This window comes from Rhamphochromis longiceps, linkage group LG3, assembly GCF_057381845.1.
Source record: "Rhamphochromis longiceps isolate RC_006_pf linkage group LG3, R_longiceps_female_GT1.1, whole genome shotgun sequence".
Classification (NCBI taxonomy): Eukaryota; Metazoa; Chordata; class Actinopteri; order Cichliformes; family Cichlidae; genus Rhamphochromis; species Rhamphochromis longiceps.
In genome coordinates this window covers 30650630-30669130 of record NC_140559.1, presented here as the reverse complement: position 1 = coordinate 30669130, position 18501 = coordinate 30650630, and the positions used below count along the sequence as shown (strand labels likewise).

Sequence of the window (18501 nt, the reverse complement as noted above, 5' to 3'; positions counted from 1 at the left end):
TCTTGTGTGCGAGCCCCACAAGCAACAGAGATGTGCAAACACAACAACACAAACGAGCAAAATACAAGAATGGCCAACCTGAAACTAATAAATATATGTACAATATATAATAGTGTATGCATTTCTGGATGTGTATACTAAATATTTTCCTACGTGTGTGTGTGTGTGTGTGTGTGTGTGTGTATACACATTTTTACAAATTAAATAGTAAAAAAATAAAATAAAATAATAATAATAATAATAATAATAATAATAAAATATATAAAAATATACAGAGTTGAGACATGTGCAGAACAGTGGCATTACTGTACAGTATGGAGTGCATAATGTTGAAGTTCCAGTAGTGAAGCTGAGGTGTCTATGACGTGTTCAGCAGTCTGATGGCCTGATGGAAGAAGCTGTCTCTCAGTCTGCTGGTACGGGACCGGATGCTGCAGAACCTCCTTCCTGATGGAAGCAGTCTGAACAGTTTATGGCTGGGGTGACTGGAGTCCTTGATGATCCTCCCCGCTTTCCTCAGGCAGCGCTTCCTGTAGATGTCTTGGAGGGAGGGAAGCTCACCTCCAATTATCCGTTCAGAGCACCGCACTACTCGCTGGAGAGCTTTGCAGTTGTAGGCGGTGCTGTTGCCATACCAGGTGGTGATGCATCCAGTGAGGATGCTTTCAATGGCACAGCGATAGAAGGTCCTGAGGATGCGGGGGCTCATGCCGAATCTTTTCAGTCTCCTGAGAAAGAAGAGGCGCTGCTGCGCCTTCTTCACTGTTTTGTTTGTGCTTGGGGGAGCTCGCGACGAGGCTGCCATACTCGGCGCCATCTTGATCACTCCTGAGGCAGCTGAAGAAATTCAACCTGCCAACACGGACGATGATGCAGTTCTACACTGCAATCATCGAGTCCATCCTCACCTCCTCCATCACCGTGTGGTACGCTGGAGCCACTATCAGGGACAAACAGAGACTGCAGCGTGTTGTGCGCTCTGCTGAGAAGGTGATTGGCTGCAGACTCCCATCTCTGCAGGACCTGTACACCTCCAGGACATTGCGGCGTGCAGCTCGGATCTCAGCTGACCCTTCTCACCCTGGACACAGTCTGTTTGACCTGCTCCCCTCAGGCAGGAGGCTCCGGTCCATTCGCACCAGAACCTCTCGCCATAAGAACAGTTTCTTCCCCTCTGCTGTTGGACACATGAACAATAACCATATGACTGTCCCCGCCACTAACACATGACCCTACGCTGTGTCACTGCATCATTCCATGTTTGGCACTGATCACCACCTGCACTCATGTATATATCTTTCTACGTAGCACTCTTAATTCTTATTTTCATGTATATATCTCATGTATATCTCATGCACATATCTTTCTACGTAGCACTTTTAATTCTTATTCTTACTTTTATTTTTTCATGTCTATTTAAGTGCTATTTATGACACTATGTTTGCACTGAAGCACCGCAGCAATTTCCTAATGTTGTAAACCTGCTCAACATTTGGCAATAAACCCCTTTCTGATTCTGATTCTGAATTAATTAGTAGTGGAAATAATTTCTGGTATGCGTTACAGAAATGTAGCAGTGACAATAATATTGTATGCTGTAATCGTACTGGGCAATTAGTGATACAAAAAACCTGTTTTATCCTGTGAATAAAAGTAAAGTTTTTGTCAATGTACCATGGTAATAACAGAAGCGAAACACAATATTGTGTCAGGACAATTCACTATTTATGCACAATAAACAAAGGAGCATAGCGTGACAATTTCTGTTCAGCGCCAGACTTCCTTGTAACCTATATCACCAATTATGTTAAGAAAAATGACGTATTAACTACAACAGAAGACTGACCTTTGTGGAAATGCTTGGAGCAGACTAACATGTGAGCTGGAGTGTTCTGGGACGTTATATTTGGTCTTCGAATGGCTGCAATCCAGGCCATCCGTCGGCTCTTTGTTACTTCGGAAACATGGCTTAAACAATTTCTCTTCAACGACGTAATCCGATAACAACTGATCTCTGTACCCGTCGGCTTCCTGTGGCTGTCATGCGACCGGCTACTGCAGTTAATAATACAACAGCTTCTTGCCATTTTTTGTGTTTCTTTTTATCGCTATGTAACTGATTTCAATTGAAAGCCTGTGTGTGCTAGTACCTCTTGCCACGAGTTCCCAGAATCATTTGCGGTTTTACCCCTGAATGACAGCACATTTTCAATCTCTATAGGACTCAGTTCTGCTTCTATGCACCATCTTTGTTTACGAGGCTTCTAGACTTCTGATTGGCAAACATTTCTACACGGTTAGTAATATATCGCCACCTGCTGCTTTGGCATGTTCCTAGCAGTGTTTTCCTTCGTTTTTGGCTTTTACGCGTGGACCGGATTTTTTTTTTTTTTTAAACGAAAACAGAAAATGTCAGTTTTCAAAATTACCCATGTATGTGTGGACGTAGCCTAAGAGAGTGATCCAGGCAGTGTTTAAGCTGAAAAAGCTGTGTGTTTCTTCCCCCCCTTTCTTTTTGCACACCATAAATGCATATCTGGTAACATTACCGTAGACGTGACCGGTAGGTTCACATTCAGATCATGAAACCATTTAAGCTACAGGCATCTACTGCAATAATTTAAACAATCATCTCATATTTTACACCCCTATAAAGTGAGCTTGCCACATTGCACATGTATGTCACGTGGTACTGTATAACTAACTACCATTTTGTTTACTGAGTAGTGCATAATGGCCGCGTTACCTGAGCGCTGGGAATCCACTAAAGCACAGTACTAAAAAATAAAAAAATCATTACTTTTTGAATTAAATAAAAGTACCTGGTTGCAGAAGCAGAGAGGGAGAAAAAACGCGGTGTACATTATATTATGTAAATTCACAAACTGTATTTGGTACGATGGAAACAGAATAAGATAAGATAAAATGTACTTTACTGAGTAGAATATAGGCAGTAGGAGTTTTGTGAGTAACTTTTAATTATGTTAGCCAAAGACAATGACAGTAAATTAACCCAGTTCCACCTGCTAGCTAAGGATGTTATGCCTCTCTCCCTTATACCGTTTAGGACAAGTATAAAAAGCAACTAAAATAACCATTGATGATAACTTATCAAACCTTTAGTATTTACCTTGGTGTTAGTTTTAAATTCTTTTATATCCTTAATCGATGTCCTCCACGTGCTCCAGGCACCAGCGAGTAAAAAACCTGCTCACAACTGAGGACAGACCACACTAGTCCATAGGCGGCGCAATCCACTCCTCCCTCATTTAAACAAAAAAGACCTCGAATAGGAATCGCTCACTTTAAAAAACAACTTTATTTAAAAAGTCATTTTACGCCTGATACCATAGCTGGACTGGCCATCGGGCATACCGGGCATTTGCCCGGTGGGCCGCTGGCGATTTTTTGTTTTTATGGGCCGATGGATTTTTATTTTTTTTTGGAAGGGTATATATAATGAAAGTAATGAAAGGTGTTGGATTGGCCAATTTGTCATGATCGACTCTGGGCTGGACCAATTACAGCCAAGGAGGCTGGATGCACCCTCCCCCTTGTTTAGCAATCACGTGATTTTCGCGTGTTGCATGCCGGGAACTCGTGGCAAAACAATCCAAGTACCGCATCAAATGCAAGCGTTTGCAGCACCGCAAAACGCTCATTCTCCGGTTCCAATACCTTCTTGTTTTTTCTTTGCCGCGCAAAAAAGGAATGTACAAAACAAAAGGAGAACAATGCCGGTCCGTAAAAAGACAGACTCGACGAAAAGACAAAGAAAAGATATGAGGAAAAAAATCAAAGGAGTGAAAGGGTCAGAGCCTTACGAGCACACAGAGTGGACAAAAGACGTCAGCGTGCTGCCCAACTTTCACCACGCTCAGATTTATAATTATACGGTTCTTGGAGTGAGTGCATACACTCATGAAGTTTAGTAACTTCAGGTCACTGCAACAAGCCCAGGTACAGTTTACCGCCGGATGGGTGCAGGACCTTGAAATGCACCGTGTAGAACGAAAGACCATCGTACGAACAAAGGTAAGTTTACCAGTCTCACAAATCGTCTTCATAAATACACATTCGTTAACCGTTTATTAATATAACCTTTGAGCTCAACAGTAATTAATTAGTAGTGGAAATAATTTCTGGTTCATTACAGAAATGTAGCAGTGACAATAATATTGTATGTTGTAATCGTACTGGGCAATTAGTGATACAAACTGGGCCTCTGCGCATTTTATATATTCACATCCATTCATTTGGTGAGAAATCTGATGACACCATACCAGTTTGTTTAGATGTGTGAAAACAGATGATCAACACTTTTCTCTTGGCTGCCAGATCTCATATACAGCACATAAATATGTTTCTCTCTCAGACTTGAATGAGCATGCCCAGCCATACAGAGGGGTCTCCTGAAGGCTGCAGTGGGAGTCTGCCAGGCCAGGACTGTGTGGGACCGCCCCGAGTACAACAGCTCAGCACATCATTGTGGTAAAGAACAGAGTTTTTGCATGTGTTGTTCAGCACTGCAGACATTTATAAAACTGTGTAATAATCTGGGATGTTGTGGTATCTGCAGTTTGTTTTTCTCTCCTTTTCTGAGCTCAGGTTGGGTTCTGCTCACTCTGGGGCGGAGTCAGTTTCCAGCGCTGGTCAATGGACACCTGCACTCCAAGTGGTAATCAAGCCACTGCGTCTCAGTTGTTTTTTTTTAGCTCCTCTGCATTAACCCTGTTTTCCCCTTGTTTCCAGTGCACCAGTCTCTTTACCTGGTTTCTCCAGCGCTCGTGCCTGGATGCTCACCACCTCCATTCTCTCTCTGTTACATGGCACCTCTGTATCCAGCATCCTTTAGCAGATCTACTAGGAGGCTGATCCCAATGTGATTAACGTAGGTGAAGCTTTGGGAATATCTGGAAGTTTATTTTTCCCCTTTCGGTGAAAACTGGACATTTCTTTAAAAATAAAAAAAAGAGAATAAATGGGAAACATTATCTTAATGTTCCAAAGAAACTATCATAAAATAATTTGCTGTGTGTGATTAACCCAGATCCAGGAGACTGAATTCATTGGGTGAGGTATTCTGTGTCAAACTGGTCTTGTTATGGTTGTTGTTTCTTACAAACAGAGGAGTCATACCAACACCATTTATATCAATAAGAATTTATTTGCAAATGTATAACAAACAGTACAAGTGCATTATTCCTTTACAGTACTATTCCTGGACCCTATGTTTCCACAGGACACACATTAATGAATTTCACGTGTAAAAATACAGCTTTTCACATTAACTAGTAAATACTTGCTTCAGTTGTTTGTCTCAAATTTAACTTGGCACCCACCCACGTTGTGTGGCTAATAGTCATTGCTTCAAGGTGCTGAACTTCACTGGCATTCAAAGGTCTCTGGCTGCTACAAAGCTAGTTTTCTCTTTCTTAAAGTGGGCATGAAACACTACACATAAAAAGGCAAATTTACATTGTGGATCCCTGCTGTCAAAAACTGACAAAGATGAATTTAGGAAATAAGTGTTTAAAGCTATGAAATGGAAAGTCCAGTTGTTAGCTGTGATGTTCAGGTTTGTAAAGCACTTTATAAATGCGGACTGTGTGGAGGAGAGTCTGAGTGACTCAAACAACACTCTAGCTTTTCCTCGCCAAGCCAATAACATCAACAATGTACACAACGACACATTTGTGCCCTTTCACAACTATTTATAGTGTGTAATCTTTATCAGCTGTAGTCGGTCTTTCCTGAGTAACGCGATCGTAAAATATAATTATGTAGTTACAGGGTGAGTCTGGCATATTTCTGACATAAAACACAATTACACGCATTAACTTTGAACCTTTGATGCTAACAGCTAACTCACCAGGATAATACATTCAACTGTCGAATACCCGTTGTTGTGTTGTCAGTAAAAATAAAAAACTCCACACAACATCTCACTGGCACCACTGTCATTTGTACTCAGTCTTAAAACTGCAGATATGTTTACTCACTTTTCCTAAAATGAACCAAACATGTAGCAAAGTTTTCCTGCTACACGTGTTGGATCTGCCTGCTTTAAAGTAGAAACGGAAGGAGTGCAGAAGGAAAATGAAAGCACCTGTGGTGCTGAATAGCTTATTTTGTATTTAATTTACCACTTTACGACAATAATGATAATAATAATTATGATGATAGTTAAGCTTTACCCCCATGATAATTAAAACTCTAATCCAAAGTAATGCAACAATAATTTAACTGTCGCTCTCCCACACCCACAGTGGGTTGGAGTGTGTTAGTTTGTGACTGAGAACTTTAAAACTCACTGTGTTTCTGTACATCACTGTTGCATAGTGTCAGTGTGATAGACGGCTGTGGTTCTCATAAATCCCACACAGCTTTCCTGGACTGTCAGGATCTCCACAAGTATTATTGTGCAGCAGATTTGCTGCTCGAATGACACGCAGAACAAACAAAACATACTCGTCACAAATGCGTGCTCAATCATCCAGGTAAGGAAATCCTAAAAAGTTGATATTGTTTATCTGGTGGTAACGTTTTCAGAGACTGAAGAAGTTATTTGGATCAGTAACAAAAAGTTTCTCCCTTTAAAAACGCTACATTCATATGAACAGAATCAAGTTTTTGGGATACTTGTCACAAACTTCGACGTAGTCTTAATCTGTTAAATTAAAGAAAAGCACAGAGAGGCAGGAGAACTAAAACTCCCTGACTAAGAATCAAGCAGGTCCTTCCTGAGCTCTCCCACTGTGGACTTAAAATAAATTTCTCTGGCTGAGGAGGATCAGCAGCTGCTAGAAAAATAACAAACAAAAATTTGTTTTAACTTGAACCTGATGTTGGTTTCGATTTACACTAGTGGTGCAACGGATCAAAAATCTCACGGTTCGGATCGGCTCACGGTTTTAAGTCATGGATCGGATCAATTTTCTGATCAGCAAAAAAAGAAAAAAGACAAAAATGTAACATTTACTTATTGAAGTATTTTTTGCCTGTTAAAAACATTCAACTCAAGTCTCATTCCACGCAATTATAAAAAAAATAAATTATGGTTCAATATAGGGCAGCTTTGTATCTACCACTCAATTCAATTCAATTTTATTTATAAAGCACCAAATCACAACAACAGTCGCCTTAAGGCGCTTTATATTGTAAGGTAGACCCTACAATAATACATACCGCTCATTATATCGCACTCCACTGTAATGAGCTGCCACGGTCACGTAGCTTTCCGTTGCCCTGGAGGTCCACCCATTTGTAGTAGTTAGGGCAACAGAAGATGCCTGGGACAGTTCAGCCATAACTTAAATCTTTTCCTGCTCATACATGCTTGGAACAATCTTGCCACTAAAGTGGACGCGAAGGGGATATCATAGCGTGGCTCAAGCACATTCATCATAGTTTAAACCTCTTGTTTTGCACACCTCCCGTCTGCAGCTAAACACCCCAGTAGCTTTTGTAATAGCTTTAGCCCGGTTGGATTAGGCAGCAAAGGGCTCCTTAAATACCGCAAACTCCTCTGCTCCGCTACTTGGACCACTAGCGCTGGCCATAACTATCGCTTGACAGACCGACCACGCGCACCATACACATACTTTTTTTTTCTTTTTCGAATCTTCGGATCACGTGCGTGCCGAACCGTGGAGTGGGATTGGGACGGATTACGGATCAACCGTGATCCGTTGCACCACTAATTTACACTATATCATATTTCATTTTGAAAAATCAAAGTCATAACAAAGAAAGCAGTTATCAGCTGCAAAACTCATTGATGTTCAACTACACAAACTGCAGCACAGCTATAAAAAAGGGGAAGTCTCCTAACTTTAGAGACACAGAGTGAAGAAAAACCCGCAGAGAAGCAGCAACACTCTGATCCTGCCTTGACTTGTTGCTTTTGATGCCTCTGGTTTTCTCTCAGGTTTAGTACTGACCTTTAGCCCTGCAGAGACACCAAATAAATCTCAGTCATTTACAAAAACAACAATAAAGAAATCAGAATAAGTTTTACAAAAAGATTTCCAGTTATCCATGAAAGCTGTTTCACTCAAAATTTAAAAAAAAAAGATACTGAATAAACTCACCAGTGACGCTGAGTTGACATTCCTGGAGGTTGTTTCCATAATCTGTCTCCACTTCACATCTGTACCGACCCGAGTCATCAGTCCTGAGTTTGGACAGTTGAAGTCTGATTCGTCCTTCTCTGAGGGCGTCTTTGTCACTCTGGACTCGTCCTGAAAACTTTTCATCCTGAGACTCTGACACCTCAACACCTTCATGAACCTGATACAGGACTGAATCTTTATGAGCATTTATCAGGTAACAGATGATGAAAATGTAGATCCAGGATCTGTCAGGTTTGGTGGTGAACGTCCACTCCAGTGTGATGTTGTGGTTCTCCTCTGCCTGATAGCAGGTCTGTGTCACATTGACTACAAATGATCCTGTTGAGGAGACAGAGAGGGAAAGAGAGGAGCAGACACACTGAGAACTGGAACAAATCTGTTGTTGAGCTTTATTTGGAGTTCATAAAGTGAAGCTGTAAACGAACCAGAGACACATGAGGTGAGGATGATGAGCAGCAGGATCCTGCAGATCATCTTCTCCCTGTGAGAGGAGACAGAGGCGAAGACTCATCAACACATGAGGTCAAAGGTCAGTCAGTACAGCTAGAAGAAGGAAAATCTAGTCTGACTTCATTCACTCATTACAACATGTGATCCTCTTTATGATCCTGATTATTACACTGACTGACCAAAACTACATGAACTACAACCTCTGCAATTAAAGCAACCAGAAGAAAAACCTGCACTTTGATTTACTCTGAAAATATTTCACATTTTAAAGTACAGGCAGCAAGTTGAAAGTGAAAGTTGTCCCGGCAAAGTCTAATCTTAAAAGTAGAAATGTTGTCCACTTGTCTTTACCTTAAAAATGTAAATAAAGCTGGATTGAATGGACTGTTGTCTGTCTCCTCAATCCAAACTGGCAGCTGGTTCTATTAATAATAAAATTACGGTTTCATAAGCTATTGTGATTTAGGGTTTTTTTTATTTGTTTTTGTTTTGTTTTTTGCCAGGCGTCAACTATAGTGTGAAAAATGAACAGAGAGTGGCGTTAAGTGCAGTGTTAATATGAAGGCTTGAGTTGAGCGTTTTCACCATTGTCATTCAGAACAGAGGAGAAGCGTCTGTCTGTGAATTCTTCGCTTCTTTAACTCAAAGTGTTTCAGGAAGTATGAGCATTTATAACCCGAACTGACAGACAAATAGAAGCACGTGGTGTTTCTTCCGGATTTGAACATGCATGTACTTTTCCCCTCACGGCGCTAAACTGAGCTGAGTTGGAAAGTACCCTGCAGGCACACTTCCAGGATCTCCCAGTGTCTGTAGACTTTGCACAGCTCTGTGAAATGCATCATCATTATTATTATATTAATATTATAATGATGTTCTTTTTCTAAAGCACGAGACAAAAAGCATATTTTACTCAATATAAAAATGGCCAACACGTTCTCACTCCCAAATTGACGCTACGCTTTCGCGTTCCCCAGGAACGCCGCGGGACGTGACAAATCGTCGGGATGTTACGCTCCGGGAGTGAGAACGGGCAACACCCGATGGCCGGCAGCGCAAGGCTCGTAAACAGGTCGCTGATGTAATAACTGAACCGTCCTTCCTTCTTTTTCTTCCCCACCAATTCATCACACACACATCTAAAAAACACGACGAACAAAATGATTTCACGAAGGTGACTCGAGTTATTATACATTTCAGAGAAGCTGGATTTAAACTGAACTTTAAACGTTTTTAATTTCATTCATTTTTATAAGCTAAATTCGCAGTTTAGAGGATGCCGGTGGACTGCAGATTGTCACTATTTGACGTGTAAACTATGCCCCGCTGCTTTTTAAGGGAGGTGTTTTTTCTGAACACAAATACGCAATAACAACAACAGCGACGTGTCACATTACCTTCTAGCACATGTTAAAGGGTGAAGAGAGGAAAGATGTCCTGGGTGTCCGGGTAGCAGAGGTCTTAGAGGCAGATCCGCCCTCAGATCAGCCAATCATCAAACGTTTTTTTTTTTTTTTCCAGATTTTAAAACTTTACCGGATGGTCTCACGCTAGACCGAACAGCAGTACTTGTCTAAAAGGCTGAATACTATAAACTATCTAAACATGCTTCATTCATGGAGTTACTCTTTAAATTAAATTATACTGATATGAGACAGTGAAGGTAACTGCTTTTAGAGGTTGTAGTTATCTTACATCACATTAGCTACCTGCATATGTGTCGCAGTCGTTTCTTCATGAGGGACCCCTCCCACCACATCCATTCCAGTACTAACTCCAGCTAAGTTACAAACACGACCTTCTTTGGTCATTGAAGATTGAGCACACCAAAATAAAATGATCCTGATTGCGCTGTTAACAGTTCATTTTGAAGCTGTTCATTTACAGACAGCTGAAAAGTAAAACTCTGATGATTATCCAGCATTTTATCCCTCTGACTTCTGATGTTTTTCCAAGAGTGTGTCATTACAATGAGGTAAGCGAGTGCGACGTTTGTGACGATGTAACCCAGTGTTAATTTGGTTATCTGATATTGTGTGATATTCAGTATATATGTATATACCTATATTGGGTGTTATAAAATGTTCTTCAATGATTTTGAGTTTTTTTTTTATTGCTATTGGTTTGCGGCTGCTTTACGACAGTCGACTGTGGTAGTACATCCTAGCGGGAGGGGCTATGAGCTCACGTGGCTTGTAGCTGTGCCAGAGAGCAAGCTGGGGTGAGCTAGCGGGGAATATCGCCTTCTGCAGTAGCCTTGAAAAGGACTATTGTTCGTTCTCCTGCCAGGTAAAAATCTGTTTCGTATGTATATTATACTATTCCATGTGTTATCATGTGTTTGCTATGATGTGATGTGTAGTAATGGTTATTAAGGTGCTAATCGCTAATCGAGGCTAAGCTAGCAAGCTCGACAATTAGCCGCCATGCTAAGCGGACGTTGGTAGCCAAGTTCGTATGTCACTATGGGGCTATGAGCTCACGTGGCTTGTAGCTGTGCCAGAGAGCAAGCTGGGGTGAGCTAGCGGGGAATATCGCCTTCTGCAGTAGCCTTGAAAAGGACTATTGTTCGTTCTCCTGCCAGACGCTTCGCTGCTGTGCTGCCTTACTGCTGTGCTGCCTCGCTGCTGTGCTGCCTTACTACTGTGCTGCCTTACTGGTGCCATTAAAGGACAAGCGGCCGCCATCCCTTCATCCATCCGGACCTTGATTATTTGGACCGAAGTACTCACACACACGCCCGCACTCAGTGCCATACACTCTCTTTATTTTGCTGGCCAGCTAATATCATTTGTTTTTTTTGTTTTGTTTTGTTTGCATTCACAAAGACTATCCAAAGACATTTTGGTTATTGTCAAATAGACACTCTCTGATTACGGACTGAGGAGGTTGTGGTGTTACAACCCCAGGACTGAGAAAAAGGACTCTTTACATAATATATTCACTTGTCTCCTGGTTAGGAAAAGTGACTATTGATGGAAATATTTTTCTTCTTCTTGTCTTTGTCTACATTGTATCCCAGAGAAGTTTTAAGTTGTTCAGGTTGAAACATTTGCACTTAAAGTCGGTTAAGTTTCCTTTGATATATCAGTGTCAAGCTGATGTTTAAGAGGGTATGTTAAGGACAGATGTGCTCCAGTCCATCAATCCTTTAAAGTGCTGGACACCGATGGTAAATTGCCATCAGACCCTAAATAAATTGTCCTCTGCTGTTATCCATATTGCTTCACTCATTCTTTGGTGAGTAGACGTATTGGTTACAACTAAGAGTAGTAGGAAAAAATTGGCGCCCGAACAGGGACTGGAGCGCATCACTAACTTTATCCTGAAGCACATGCACAGACATCTGTGAATTCATCTACTGCTTTGCAGAGAGAGACAATGGAGTTTTGTGACAGGTATGGTTTTGATCCAGAGTACACTGTTTTGTTAAAAGGGGCTAAAGCCGAGATTAAACTACAAGAGGTGCAAAGAGCATTCGCTTTGCTGGATCACGTTGTCAAAATTCAACAAATAGATAGTCTCCCTGACACTATTTTGTGTCAGTTCATGGAGTGCATTACCCCAATGCTCTTAGATGGAGAACATTCAGCAGATGGGGAGTGTTGGGAGGTTATTCAGATAGATGAGTACTGTCCTCAGGGACCTGACAGTTTTCACCTGGCGCATGATGTGGTCCCCCTCGCTCGAGCAATTGATGATGTGACTGCTAGTTTCAGAGAACAAGTGAACGAACTGGCATTAGCATATAATGTGAGCCCCATGACTTTAAATCAGGCTGCAGTGAGCCACATGTGTGGGAAAAATGATACATATAAGGGGTTAGCTACCTCAACTCCTACCTTGGGAGTTAAAACTCAGTCCACACCCGGTCCCAGGTCAACTGCCGCCTGTGATGATGGCCATGTGCCCAAGGCTAAACAGGCACTTGATGCGGACTCCCTGCTTGTTGATCCTTTGCCAGCGGAGGTTCAGAGAGTCATTGTGGAGCACATTGTAAAACATGACTCGCCCATGCACACTCCCTCTGGTTTTGAGCTCCGCTCATTTTCAGGAAACTCTCCAAAACCCCCTAATGAGGTAGAGTACAGGGTATGGCGACTTAGAGCTAAACAGGTACTAAATGACTCTACCCTTTCCGAAGGGCAGCAGCGCCGTGTTTTCCTCGATAGCTTGGCTAGCCCTGCTTTGAATGTGGCCCTTTCTATTGGGTCTCAAGCACCACCAAAAGACTATCTCGATGAGCTTGACAAGGCTTATGGCAATGTCACTGGAGGTGAAGAGCTGTATATTCAGTACCTAGAGACTCATCAGAATAGTGGAGAAAAGGCATCTGATTACTTGCGCCGACTCCAGACGTTGCTGCAGGAGGTAGTTGATGGTAATGGCATACCTAGAAGTGATTTTGATGTTCAGCTACTAAAGCAGTTCCTCAGAGGTTGCTGGGATGACTCTCTAATTGCCACTCTGCATCTAAAAGAAATAGTGGGATCTGCACATCATGTTATTCCCACTTTCTCAGAGCTGCTTTTTAAAATCAGAACGCATGAGAAAGAGAGTCAGTTAAAAGAAATGCGCAGGAGACGTTACATGAGCGGCACCTCAACTAAAGTGCAGGCTAGAACACTCGTAGCCACAGATGACGGCAGGCATTCTGGCACACCTCCCACAGCGCTGGATGCTTGTACCAGAGAGCAACTGGAGGAAAGAATCAGGCAGCTAGAAGCAGAGCTAATGAACAGCTCATCTGCAGCAAATTCTCAGTGTCCCAAAAGTGATAAAACTAGGCAGAAGCTATCGCACAGAACCAAAATCCACAATCCAGCTCCACCAACTCCTGCTAGGCTACCTGGTGATCATAAAAGGGTTGGGAAATTTTGCTATAATTGTGGGGAGGATTCACATATGTTGCCACAATGTTCAAACCCAACCAATGCCATATTAGTGCAAAAGAAATTGTGTGAGAGGCACAGTGCTGGGCAAAGCCAGTGTTCAATGGCTCAGCGACAGAATAGTCCACAGTCCAACTTGCCTTTAAACCAGTAGGAGCTCCTGCTGTGGAACGAGCAGGAGCTGATGGTCAGAGCAGTTCCAAGCCTTCAAGCCAGTGCATGTACGAAGCCCCAGCTCCAACGGTGCCTCCCCAGTTTCCTCAGGGTCTAATTGGGGAGCCTTGTGATGGTTTAGCATGGTTAGATCAAGTTCCGTGTCGGTGTTTAATTGACACCGGGTCCCAAGTGTCAATAATATCAGAGTCATTCTATTCTCGCTATCTTTCTCATAGAGAACTGTTCTCTATAAAAGAGGTACTGGACATCGAAGGTGCGGCTGGACAAAAGGTACCATATGTGGGGTACATTGAGGCTAAAGTTCAGTTCCCTGAAAGTGCTTGTGGCACAGACAAGTGTTTCAACATCTTAGCATTAGTTAGTCCAGATCAATCGTACAATGATAAGTTTTCTCTTCTTGTGGGCACAAATGTGTTAGGTCCCATGCTACAAGACTGTCAAAAAAAGGGTGGAGCAAAGTTCCTGCAGACTCTACCCATTGACACTAACTGGGTCATGGCATATACCGAATGTTTCAAGCAGGCTGACCCCCAAGCAGACGAGGTCAAAGCCCTCCGTGTTGCACTCTCCAGCAAGGTACCGGTGCATTTGAAACCAGGTGAGGTGTATACTTTGAAAGCCATCTGCCACACTAAACCTGGGAGCGATAAATTTCAGGCTCTTGTGTGTAGCTCGGAGGACACACCTACACCAGGGGGGTTTATCATCTATGACCAGATAGTTGATGTAAAACCTATGTCTCACTGTAAGTTTAAAGTTGCGGTCAAAAATGCCTCTCGGCGGGGCATCACACTGTATCCTGGAACAGCTATTGCTGAGTGCTCCCCCATTGATTGGGCGGTTCCTGTTGCACTCCCTGATATGAACCCCCAGCCCGAAGATGCTCCTCTGCAGGCACAGTCCCTGCTAGCTTCTCATAGCGAGGACAGTAACCAATCTGCCGTGCTTCTTGGCCTTGATTTTGGGGACAGCCCGATATCACCACAATTCAAAGAGCACATACAGGCTAGAATTGTCAGAGAAGCATCAGATGCTTTCTCGAAACATGATCTTGACGTTGGTAGTGTGACGGGGGTCAGTCACCGCATTGAGTTAGAACCTCATGTCCCATTCAAAGAGCGGACAAGACGTGTTTCGCCCGCTGATTTCAATGATTTGAAAAGACACCTCCAAGACCTTTTGGCAACAGGCATTATAGAGGAGTCACATAGCCCCTATGCCTCTCCAGTAGTGCTTGTAAGGAAAAAGAATGGGGAACTGCGAATGGTTGTAGATTACCGGAGACTAAACAACCTCACCAAAAAGGACGCATACCCATTGCCTCGTATAGAGGAGACGTTCACTCTGCTCTCTGGTTCAAAATGGTTCACTGTTTTAGATCTCAAGAGCGGGTACTATCAACTTGAAGTTGAGCCATGTGATCGACCCAAGACAGCATTTACAACGCCGTTTGGAACATGGCAATTTCGGAGGATGCCTCAAGGCTTGACTAACTCCCCTGCCACGTTTCAACGGACAATGGAGAAAGTGATGGAGGGAATTAACCTCCAGGAGGTTGTTGCATTTCTAGATGACCTCATAATCTTCTCCAACTCACTGGAAGAGCATGAAGAGCGGGTGATGAAGGTCCTTAAGCGCATTGCTGAGTTTGGTCTGAAGTTATCCCCTTCTAAATGCAAGTTCTTCCAAACCTCCGTGAAATATCTGGGGCATGTAATATCTGCCCAGGGGATCCAGCCTGACCCAGACAAAATTACTGCTGTGAAAGACTGGCCATGCCCACAAACTGCCAAAGAGCTTCGGTCATTCCTAGGTTTCACGGGGTATTACAGGCGGTTTGTGAGAGATTATTCTTGCATTGTCAGGCCTCTCAATGACTTGTTAAAGGGAGAACTAGCCCCCAGGCATAAAGGCCAAAAACATTGGCCACGAACAAAGTCACCCTCACTTGGGGCAAAATGGACCCCTGCCTGCCAGGCTGCTTTTGACCTTATCGTTGAAAAACTGATTTCAGCACCTGTTCTGGCTTTCGCCAACTGGCAGCTCCCGTACGTAGTACACACAGATGCCAGTATGTCAGGCCTGGGAGCAGCGTTGTATCAGGTTCAAGACGGCCAGACTCGAGTAGTAGCTTATGCTAGTCGTGGCCTCTCCAAAAGCGAAAAGAATTACCCTGTACATAAATTAGAATTTCTCGCCCTCAAGTGGGCAGTAAGTGAGAAGTTCCATGATTATTTGTATGGGGCTAATTTCAAGGTGCTGACTGATAACAACCCTTTGACGTATGTGTTGACCAGTGCGAAGCTTGATGCTGCAAGTCACAGATGGCTTGCTTCTCTGTCGATTTACAACTTTGACATACACTACAAATCTGGCCAACATAACACTGATGCTGACGGGCTCTCTAGGAGGCCTCATGGACCCTCAGAGGAGGACGAGGAGTCCCTGGAGACAGACAGAAGAATCTCCAGCATGCTGGACTGTGCTAGTTTGTCCCCTGAGGAGTTTAAAGTTCTCGATGGGGAGGCAATGAGTACTGTGTGTAAGCGTCATAGTGTCAATGTCAACACGATCTTAGGTGAAGGCACACAGACAGTCGACACTGTAATCCCTGCCGTGGAAACACTCTTGTGCAATGACAGTGCGGTTCCTGATGACCTTGAGGATCCGGTCCCCCTACCTGGCCAGTCAGCCCTACCAGGAATGTCTATGGTGGACTGGTATCAGTTACAGAGAAATGACAGCTCTTTAGCCCGCATCATAGGCATTTTAGAGACTGGGGATGAGACTTTTGACAGAAAGTCTGAGGAACCTGAGGTGGTTCTGTTTTTACGGGAGAAATCAAAGTTACTTCTAGTTGATGGGGTGCTATACCGTAGAGTTTTTGATCAAAAGGGGAAGGCCTTCCATCAACTTGTCATCCCTAATAGCCATCGAGAGAGAGCTTTCCAAGGTGTTCATGACGAGACAGGTCACATGGGTATTGAGAGAACCTTAGAACTGGCTAGAGCGAGGTTTTACTGGCCAAAAATGGCTAGCTACATTGAGAACAAGTGTAAAACATGTGAGAGGTGTGTGAAACGAAAGGCACGAGTGCAGAAAGCCTCTAAACTTGTCAACATCAAAGTCAGTGGTCCCCTCGAGTTAGTGTGCATAGATTTTCTGACAATAGAACCCGATTCGAGAGACACCAGGAACATCCTAGTACTAACTGATCATTTTACAAAATATGCACAGGCATATCCCACGAGAGATCAGACAGCGAAAACGGTGTCCACAGTGTTATGGGAGAACTTCATCAGTCACTACGGGTTTCCTCGCAGAATCCATAGTGATCAAGGTGCTTGTTTTGAATCTGAAATAGTGGCAGAGCTTTGTAAACTAGCAGGGATTACAAAGTCCCGTACGACACCCTACCATCCACGTGGAAATCCAGTGGAAAGATTCAACAGGACTCTGTTGGACCTCCTCGGAACTCTGGAGGATAAGAAAAAAGAGGAGTGGAGGAAGTATGTTCGCCCCCTTGTACATGCTTATAACTGTACAAAACATGACGCAACTGGAGAAGCGCCCTTCCTTCTGATGTTTGGTAGAGAGCCACGCCTTCCGATTGATCTCTGTTTTGGACATAGTCCACGTGGCCACAGCACCAGAACACATATTCAGTATGTACGAGAACTAAAGAGTAGGCTGAAGTATGCATACGACCTAGCCTCAAGAAATGCTGAGAAGAGACAATTGTTGAACAAAAGACGCTGGGATGCTAAGGTTACTGCCCTTCCATTGGAAGTGGGTGACAGAGTCCTGGTAAGGAATCTGAGCCTAAGAAAGAAACACAAAATCTCTGATAAGTGGGAGCCTATTGTGCACATCGTTGTTAAGCAGACGGATGAGTCTATCCCGGTTTATGTGATTAGGCCAGAGGATGCAGAGGGCAGAGAGCGAGTTCTGCATCGTGACATGCTTCTTCCCTGTGGGTTCCTACCGGTTAACCTGCAATGTGACAGTCAGGATGTGCTAACCAGTTCGGTTCAACCTCTCATGAGAGAGGATGCAGGGAGCAACACAGAAGAAACTCGGCTGGAGGAGGAGTTTGGGCAAGACGAGGAAATAAACTTTACATCCAGCCAATTTCCTGACAATGACTTGTTGGCGGATCAAAGGGATGTTCTGGGAGAACAGGAGGCGTCCCAGCCACAGTATCCTCTGAATCCTGGGGCACCTGAATTCATTGTAGATCTGACAGGATCGGAGACAGCAAACGATGAGGAGGTGCTCAGCCCAGCCCCAACATGTGGTAGGCCACAAAGGAGGAGAGTGCCACCGGCTTATCTCAGTGACTATCAGGTCGGCTACAAAGTCGATTGTAAGCATCACAGTTTCAATGTGCCGATGACACTTGCATTGCTCAATAACTTTTTCCTGTCATTACAACAACAGATTGCTGGGTTAGTGCAATCTCTGTCGGGTGATAGTGACGGGGACGTCACACTTTAAGCAGGGGTGGATGTAACCCAGTGTTAATTTGGTTATCTGATATTGTGTGATATTCAGTATATATGTATATACCTATATTGGGTGTTATAAAATGTTCTTCAATGATTTTGAGTTTTTTTTTTATTGCTATTGGTTTGCGGCTGCTTTACGACAGTCGACTGTGGTAGTACATCCTAGCGGGAGGGGCTATGAGCTCACGTGGCTTGTAGCTGTGCCAGAGAGCAAGCTGGGGTGAGCTAGCGGGGAATATCGCCTTCTGCAGTAGCCTTGAAAAGGACTATTGTTCGTTCTCCTGCCAGGTAAAAATCTGTTTCGTATGTATATTATACTATTCCATGTGTTATCATGTG

The 18501-nt window shown here is 43.3% G+C and overlaps 2 protein-coding genes across 3 annotated transcripts in view; one reads left to right on the top strand and one right to left on the bottom strand.

Annotated features, from left to right (window-relative positions):
* LOC146674054 (protein NLRC3-like) overlaps positions 1-18501 on the top strand; it is a 176731-nt gene that overhangs the window by 153296 nt on the left and 4934 nt on the right. The gene's annotated exons all lie outside the window — the stretch shown is intronic.
* Positions 7836-8612, bottom strand: LOC146674055 (uncharacterized). The gene is made up of 3 exons (XM_085393713.1): positions 8561-8612; positions 8094-8453; positions 7836-7951 (listed from the first exon to the last, which is right to left on the bottom strand). Exons 1-3 carry the CDS (start codon positions 8607-8609, stop codon positions 7836-7838), a joined length of 525 nt encoding a protein of 174 aa, XP_085249839.1. The 5' UTR covers positions 8610-8612.

What these genes read in the sequence shown, in the direction of transcription:
- LOC146674055 (XM_085393713.1), bottom strand. Translation starts at nt 8,609, where the DNA reads ATGATCTGCAGGATCCTGCTGCTCATCATCCTCACCTCATGTGTCTCT. An exon ending in CCTCACCTCATGTGTCTCTG is followed by an intron (nt 8,454 to 8,560) that starts GTTCGTTTACAG and finishes TCTCCTCAACAG; the next exon opens with GATCATTTGTAGTCAATGTG. An exon ending in ATGTCAACTCAGCGTCACTG is followed by an intron (nt 7,952 to 8,093) that starts GTGAGTTTATTC and finishes GTGTCTCTGCAG; the next exon opens with GGCTAAAGGTCAGTACTAAA.